The sequence below is a fragment of the Otolemur garnettii genome, unplaced genomic scaffold, assembly GCF_000181295.1.
Source record: "Otolemur garnettii isolate 467f Iridium unplaced genomic scaffold, OtoGar3 scaffold00154, whole genome shotgun sequence".
NCBI classification, from domain to species: Eukaryota; Metazoa; Chordata; class Mammalia; order Primates; family Galagidae; genus Otolemur; species Otolemur garnettii.
The window spans coordinates 2,423,864-2,432,403 of record NW_003852549.1 but is presented as its reverse complement, the minus strand read 5'-3'; the positions used below and the strand labels follow the sequence as shown (position 1 = coordinate 2,432,403).

The 8,540-nt window shown below is 42.2% G+C and overlaps 1 protein-coding gene across 1 annotated transcript in view; it reads right to left on the bottom strand.

Moving 5' to 3' along the window:
• The window catches only part of FREM2 (FRAS1 related extracellular matrix protein 2), a 198,320-nt gene that overhangs the window by 41,094 nt on the left and 148,686 nt on the right, over positions 1 to 8,540 (bottom strand). The window contains exons 7-11 of the mRNA XM_003799707.1: positions 8,055 to 8,204; positions 5,186 to 5,395; positions 3,600 to 3,797; positions 1,356 to 1,520; positions 668 to 850 (exon numbers count right to left, since the gene is read on the bottom strand). Coding sequence (XP_003799755.1) covers positions 668 to 850; positions 1,356 to 1,520; positions 3,600 to 3,797; positions 5,186 to 5,395; positions 8,055 to 8,204 — 906 coding nt within the window. The remainder of the gene's footprint in view (positions 1 to 667; positions 851 to 1,355; positions 1,521 to 3,599; positions 3,798 to 5,185; positions 5,396 to 8,054; positions 8,205 to 8,540) is intronic.

Sequence of the window (8,540 nt, the reverse complement as noted above, 5' to 3'; positions counted from 1 at the left end):
AAAGCAGCCTGTAACAGCCTCTAAGGGTTCCTTCCCCCTTGTGGCTGAGGAACCCTGACGCGCCAGCAATAAACCTGCCTCTTGCTTTTTGCATCGATTTGTGATTGTGAGTGGTCTTTGGGTAGGCGACCCCCGGGGTGGGCACAACAAACCCAAAATTTGGAGGAGAGGGATGAAAAGCATCCGTAAGAGGCTCCTGAGTCCCAGAAAGCTCATGGTCTCCGTAGTGGTGTTTCACCACACTTGTGCTGTCCTTCATTAACACAAAACTTTCCAGCTTCAGCTTTAGATTGCTGGTGGCCTCTAAGGGAAGACAGATTATCGTAATGCTAGCACGCAGATGTCAGTGTAATAGAAAATCGGGGGAAAACCACTATTTTAAATGTGATTACTATGACAAAGGTAGACCAGTGAAAAATAAAGTAGACTCAGAACAGAAGGTCACCTAGCACACCTAAACATTTCCCTGAGTTGTAACACATGTACTCACTAAGTCATAAGGCAAAATCCTAGCAATAAAGTCCATCGTTCCTCTTTTCCTAAAGCGCTGAACTGAGAAGAGTGTGCCTATTTGTAATTCAACTGGACGTTTCTCCTCTTTTCCCAAGGGTGCCAGCTCTACCAGAAGCGTGGGCCCATCTGTCAGGAGACAGGCCCGGAGCCGCACCTTGGGACACGGGGTGATAGTCTTCTCCAGAGGTGGCGGAGCCGTCCTTGGTGTGGACTCTCACGATGGAAACCTTGGAAGTGTCTCCTTGGCGAATCACTGGAATTTTTATGACTGCTGACTCTCCTGGTTCTTTAGGTTCAGTGACACTAAATTTGGTTTCTCCAAATTTAATGATAGTTTCTAAAATAGGGGGAAACACAGACATACGGAGTCATTAGTGAGGGGAATGCGTTCTCTCTGCTTCTCAGGTTTGTTTCTGTGGGGGAGGAGCCTCTTTCTGCTGCGCTCTGGCTTCCCTCCGTCCCTCATATCATGGTGTGTGGAAGGAGAAGCTGACAGGTGGAGCCCCCTCCTTCCTGGGCATCAGCCAGCTCCCATGCACTAGGCTCTCCCTGTGTGCTGTCAACTATAGGGGAGCAGGCCCCTGAAAGGGGGAGAGGAGGGAAGAAACAGTTGGTCTGTGAATGTTTGGGATTCCGTCTTCAGGTGTAAGTTAAATTCTCCACCATCAACTTTTTCAGTTTTAGTGGTTTATTTTGGTTCCCCATTTGTCTCCATCTCTGTTGCTTAATTGCTTAAAAACCCTAGTCAGAGAGAGGGAGTTATTTTCTGAGCTATCTAAATCTTTAACTCAGGTAGATTTCAGTTCCCAAGTTACAGCTGAGCATAAGAAAGGGCTTCTTACTATCTGCGTCATCTCGGATCCTTATGAGAGTTTCATTTTGTTCACCAACTGCAGCCCCGAAGGGCGCGTTGCTTTGTGGCGTGCCCAGGACCAGACGGAGCTCCTCCACCTCCTCGTAGAGTGAGTCGTCCAGCAGCTCAAGGACGCAAGGCTTTTCTGTCTCCCCTGGAACAACACAAAAGTCAGCCGGTCAGTCGCAGCCCACAGGCCAAGGGGACACACCTCAGCCAGAACAGAAGCACCACGAGCACAGGGATGTGGCTTCTCTTCCTCCTGTATCCGTGCAAAGAATAGGGTTTGGCATTAATCCGCCTTCAGGAGATACTTGCTGAAGCAGTGAATGTTTGAATACGTGCAATGCCAGTAATGAATTTCTTTCATTATTGTCTTTAAGTTCTGTTACTCGTATTGGAAAACAAGGGGAAAAGTTTTTAAAATTTTTAAAAATGAATTTTTAATTTTTAAAAATGAATTTCTACTATTAGTATCAGGAAGCAAAGTTTGTAGCAGCCTTGGACAGTTTGATCATTGTCATTTTGACCACAATTCTAGTTTTTAATATTACGAACTTTTGACTTATGGAACAAATCATTGAACCAAGAACAATTAAGTCTTTGCTTCTAAAAAGTGGGACCAATGACTCCTTGCCTGTAGCTCACTGAGTAGGCTGCCAACCACATATACTGAAGCTGGTAGGTTCAAGCCCAGCCCGAGCCTACTAAACAACAATGACAACTGCAACTAAAGAATAGCCAGGAGCTGTGGCAGGCTCCTGTAGTCCCAGCTACTTGGGAGGCTGAGGCAAGAGAATTGCATAAGCCCAAGAGTTTGAGGTTGCTGTGAGCTATAACACCATGGCACTCTATTGAGGGTGACATAGTAAAACTCTATCTCAAAATAAATAAATAAATAAAAAGTGAGACCAGTATTATATTTTGAACTCTCCCCTATCTAATTAATAAGTCTTTAAGATATTTTTAATGGTAGTAGAATATACCATTATAATGGCTGGCTAAATAAATAATTCTCAAACTGTCAACCAATTGTTTTTAATCTGGCATTACCATAAATAACTGTGACGAACAAGCACATAAAGGGATCTTTCTATACATTTCTAATTTTTTTTCTTAGAATATACTTCTGTAAGTACAATTTGTGGATCAAAGAGACCAAATGTTCTTTTTTTTTTTTTTTTTTTGGGCCAAGGCTTCAGGTTGTCCCCCTGGGTAGAGTGCCATGGCATCACAGCTCACAGCAACCTCCAACTCCTGGGCTCAAGCGAGTCTCCTGCCTCCGCCTCCCAAGTAGCTGGGACCACAGGCGCCCGCCACAACGCCCAGCTATTTTTTGGTTGCAGCCGTCATTGTTGTTTGGCGGGTCTGGGCTGGATTCGAACCTGTCACCTTAGGTGTATGTGGCTGGCGCCTTAGCCACTTGAGCCACAGGCGCTGAGCCAGAGACCAAATATTCTAAGGTAATAAATATATATTAAAAACAAAACACCTAGACTAGGCATGGTGGCTCATAACCATAATCCCTGCAGTCTAGGAGACCAAGGCAGGAGGATCCCTTGAGCTCAGGAGTTCAAGACCAGCCTGAGCAAGAGCGAGACCCTGTCTCTGCTAAGAACAGAACAACTAGATGGGCATTGTGGCAGTCACCTGTATTTCCAGCTATTTAGGAGGCTGAGCCAGGAGGATTGCTTGAGCCCAAGAGTTTGAGGTTGCTGTGAGGTAGACTGAGACCATGGCACTTTAGCCTGGATGATACAGTGAGACTGTGTCTCAAAAAAAAACAAAAACAACAACAACAAAAAAACCCTATTTCTTTTTTTTCATTTCATTTAAACATTAAGTTTGATTCCAAGCATTGTGAAACCTAACATTCCATATATCCTTGTCTGCTAAGGTTTGCATAAACATTATAGCACATCAATAGAAATCAGTAAGTTAAAGCAGAAACTGAAAGGGCATTCATTCACCCTGTTAAAATCTACCTGTATCATCATTTAAACCACAAAACCACACCATATGCTTGTTAAAATTAAGAAACTTATATCCCCACAATGTATTATTTCACAACAAAATCTTGGCTTCCTCAGATTTCACATAAAAATTTCAAGGGCAGCACCTGTGGCTCAAAGGAGTAGGGCGCTGGCCCCATATGCCAGAGGTGGTGGGTTCAAAGCCATCCCTGGCCAAAAACTGCAAAAAAAAAAAAAGAAAAATTCAGGCTCCAGCTTACCAGGGAGGAACGTGATGATGGAGATGTCAGTGTTCGGGCGTTCTTCAAAGTCCATCATCACCTGAGCGGACCCTTGCCGACTGTAGCATCTCACTGAAGACCTGTACTGGGTATCTCCACTCCTGTGGATCACGGCTGCGATCTGCCCATCATCCTCACTGCCAGTATACACTCGCTCTTTGAACTGCATCTTAGGCACTGCAAAAATAAACTCATGGGTCAAGATGAACAGAAATTTCCTCAAGGAAAATGACATTTCAGAATATGTGTTTAGTAGAAAGGATAATGGAAAAGAAGCTGGAAGAACTGAATCTCTCCTCCCTCACTTGCCCACGTCTTCACCTTGAACAAATAAAGAGTAAGATTCAAGAGTTTTGATTTCCTTACCTTTGATATTCTGCCTACATTGTGGAGTACGGATATGCAATGAAATGCTAAAAAGCGTAACAGAATAAATCACAGACCTTAAGATATTTGTATCTCTATATGCTTCCTAGTCGTGAACATCTGCAGAATTTCCTGATAATGAAGAACACTGAATACAGCACACGTATCATGAGCCTGGTTTACCCAGACGATGTTGAGAAAGTTGGCAGTGAGTGCGTGTGTGTGAGTTTTAGTTGACGCCTGGGCTAGGTCAGTTACGCACAGGTCTCACTGAGGACAGGCTAGATTCCGCCAAGCACTGAGACAACCACCATCTGAAGAGTGCTGAGCACTGCCTGGTGATGACGCGTGTCAGAGAGCCCTGCCCTGTGTCTGGCAGCTGGTTGTCCCAGAACAATATTTTTGGCACCTTATTAGGGAAATTTCAGGAATGTCTGGGTGAAGGAGCTGACAGAAAGTATCTTATGCTGAGAAATAGAAAAACACCACTGACACTCAAGGGGTCGTGTGCTTCTATATGGCTCCACCCACTCGTGTCAAGGGGAATTCTTGAGAAACAATTAAGATACTGATGATGATACTACTTTTTTTCTTTAACATTTGGGAAGAAGACTAAAAATTTTCTTCTGTAACTGTCTAATGCTATCAAAATAATCAGGAGAAAGGAAGAATACGGTCAGCTAGGATATCTGTATGCATTGAACTGTGTCCCTCTGAAATCCACAGGTTGAAATTCTAACCTGCAGTGCCTGAGAATGTGATCTTATTGGTAGGTAGGGTCTTCACTGGTAGGTGACCACGTTAAGGGAGGGGAGTCCTAATCCAATACAGCTGGTGTCTTCATAAAAAGGGAAAAAACAGACACACAGATGCTCCTAGAGGGGACGCAATGTGAAAGAGGTGAAGAGACATGAGGGCAAGATGGCCATTTACAAGCCAGAGAGAGAAGCCTGGAACCCCTTCCCTTACGGGCCTCAGAAGGAACAGCGGGATTTTGGATTTCTAGCCACAAGGATGAGACAATAAATTTCTGTTGCTCAAGCCTCCCAATGTATATGTTTATTATACCTATATATAAACTATATTAGGTATATATAGTTTATAATTTACTTATCATATATATGTGTGTGTTGTGTGTATATAAGTATAAATCTTTGCTTATCATTATACTTATCATTACAAAATTGATAAACACTCACAATCAGAGACGGAGTCATTTATGGACACTGTGGCTTTGCTGGGCTCACCGAGGGCTGCATTCACAGGCATACGAAGCACTAGTTCAAATTTCTCAATTCCCTCCAACACTGGTTGTCCAAGGTCGTCCAAAATGACAACACGAACAGTCTGCATGTTGACTCCAGGTGCAAAATCTAAATTACGACTGATACCCACATAGTCTGTTCCAGCTATGACAATAAGAGGAGAATTAGTTGGGTATTGAACAAATTAAAAAAAAGAAAGAAAAGAAATAAGTTATGTAGATGTGTTTCTAATTCATTAAAAAAGTTAGAGAGGAGCATAACCCTACAAAGAAGTACATTTACTGAAATACAAAAGATGCATGGTTATTGAGGTGGTTGATCAAAGAACAGGTTCCGGCCTTTATACCTAATGGCTGGGCTCTGGATTAATTATTTCAGCTTTCTGTGCTACAGTTTCTCTATCTTTACTTTGAAATTCTCTAATAAAAATCAGGCTTGGAATAATCAGCCTATCAATCACAGATAGCCAATTATCATAAATTATATATGCCAATGTGTATATTTAAAATTTCATTAACATTAGTTAAATATCTTATATCTCTTTGCTAGAGCCATTACAGAACACCCTATTTGGGTGTGAGGTTGTCTGTTGATTAAGGCAACATATCTCAAGGATAAGCTCTGTCCCAGGAGCCCACTCATCCTCGCCCCGGGCAAGGAGAAATATTTTATCAGAGACATATTTGATCTTTGACTTAATAGTTTTCAGACCAAGGGGTATATATCTAGTGTTGATACCTTCATTTATAGCTAAAATAGATAAGAATAAAACTGTCACCTATGGAACATATTGCAAGGGTACATGTCAAATCTACTAAGTATAGAATATAAATGTCTTAACACAATAATTAAGTAAATGAGGTGAAACCCTATATTTACTGATTTGATCTAAGCATTTCAAATTGTATATAAAATCAGCACACTGTACCCCATAAATGCATTAATGTACACATGATGTATATGTATATGACTTAATTAAAAAAAAAGAATAAAACTGCCCTTTCCTGTTCAGCTACTCCGTAAAGACTGAGCATGGGGACAACAGTTCAGTATTGTTACCTTTTTGTTTGTATCATACCTTTTGATCTTTTGTCATTTTTCATCTATGAAATGTGCCACCATATGTGAGTTTTTTGTTTGTTTGTTTGTTTTTTGGTAAAGACAGAGTCTCACTCTATTGCTCTTGGTAGAGTGCTGTGGACCGTGTGTGAGTTTCTAATTCACTTTTTAAAGTGTTTGTGTCTCCTGGTGGTTCTTTTCACACTGTCCTTTTCCTCTGCTTCTTTCCCTTTGTTCCCATTCTCTCTCTCCCTCTCCTCACCTCTGATTAGAATTTGTCTCCTAAAAATAACTAATTTGTCTAAACAAGTCTTTCCTGGGAACCTGCTACATGCAAAATACTATGCTGGTTCCACTAGCATAGAAAAGTTAAAACCTAAGGATGAGTTTTAAAGTCGTATGACCCCGACTGCTTTGTTTGATGAATGTGTGACATATGAGGACACTCATGTGTGTTCACGTGTGTGAGCATATGAGCGAGAGTTTGAATCCTTGATCATTGAGGGAAACAGAAACTCTGAATCCTTTGCTTGCTTTAAACTCTATGATCAAAAGGATATACAGAATTTCTATTGAAAAGGAGGCCAAGAGTAGATGCCTTTATTAAACATGTCCACAGAGTTGACAGTTAATGCTGAATCTGTCAAATAGCCCTTTGAAAATTATACTTGTGAAATATACAAAAAAAAATCTACCTAAATTCTATGATCAACTTTTTGGAGATACAGATCCAAGAATGAACGGAAAGTATGTGCCATCTAGGACCGCTGTGTAATGAAGCCTGGGACAAGCCTGTCCGATCTGAAGTGTTTATGGGGACACGTGGTTAAAATGAGGAGGAAGGGACACACTGCACAGGGCTCTGATGTCCCTGGATCCCCGGGAGGGTGGGCAGCATACTGTGACATCCTAACACGGAACAGGGTTAGAGTTGCCAAAAGTAGAGAGCCAATTCATGCAAACATAAGCATCAGAATTGAGTCTCTGAGTCTTAATGTGTCACCTAGAGTCTGAGTCATGCCCCTCAACTGCATTTTCTCAGAGTTGTAAAAAAGGCCTACATTTATCTCCTAAATAGTATGTGGGTCATTATGAAAGTTTTGAGATACACAAGCATCAAAAAACATAAAAATATGAGTGGCCAGAAACAAATAAAGCCCCCCCAGTAAGACTAGTCAGCTGAGCAAGTTGGGCTGGGTGCGGTGGCTCACGCCTGTAATCCCAGCACTCTGGGAGGCTGACGCAGGTGGATTGCTTGAGCTCAGGAGTTGCAGACTAGCCTGAGCAAAGTGAGGCTCTGTGTCTACTAAAAATATAAAAACTGGCCTGGTGTGGTGTTGGTGCCTGTAGTCCCAGCTACTAGGGAGGCTGAGGCAAGAGAATCACGTGAGCCCAGGAGTTTAAGGTTGCTGTGAGCTATGACGGCACAGCACTGTACCCATGGTGGCAGAGTAAGACTCTGTCTCAAAAAAGAAAGAAAGAAAAAAAAAAGCTGAGTAAGCTGAAGCTCGCATGGGTGAATCAGAAAGGACGCTGTTGGCTGTGTTTCTTGGAAGTGAAATAATGGACCACAAATATGGTCTGTCTCAAAACTTTCGTAGAGACCCACATATAATTTCAGAAAAAAAAGTACATTCAGCCAAACTGCTTTAATAGAAGTAAAATATTTTGGCTTTAAAGAAATTTGTGTCATGGTAGTTGGAAGTTGTAGAACTATCAAAACTGCTAATGGGGAGAGATTCACCGTCTGCCGAGGGGGGGTCTGTTTTCCGCGATCTCACTGTGACACTAGAAGGCCTGGACAGGTCGGTGCCCGTTCTCCACACCCGCACTTCAACGTGGCCTGTGCTCTCGTCCACAGAGTACTCCACGTCACCAAAGTAGAAGACGGGCTCTGTTGAGAGCAGAACAGAACCACTTCTGTTATTTTTATTTTTTTTACATTCAAACTATTGACATGATTCCAACAAAGACTTAGCTTTGTCTTACAGAATTTTTCATGGCATCATATTTTTTTAAGGGTAAATCTCTATAATCTATAGATTTATTTAGATTTCAGGTTTAAATACTGCTGCTTAAAAACCAACATGCAGGTGGTAAAGCACCTAATCAAATATCCTCACCTGAGGCATAAGAATTAGTCTGTCCTGGGTCGGCGCCTATAGCTCAACCGGCTAAGGCGCCAGCCACGTACACCTAAGGTGGCGGGTTCGAATCCCCAGCCCGGACC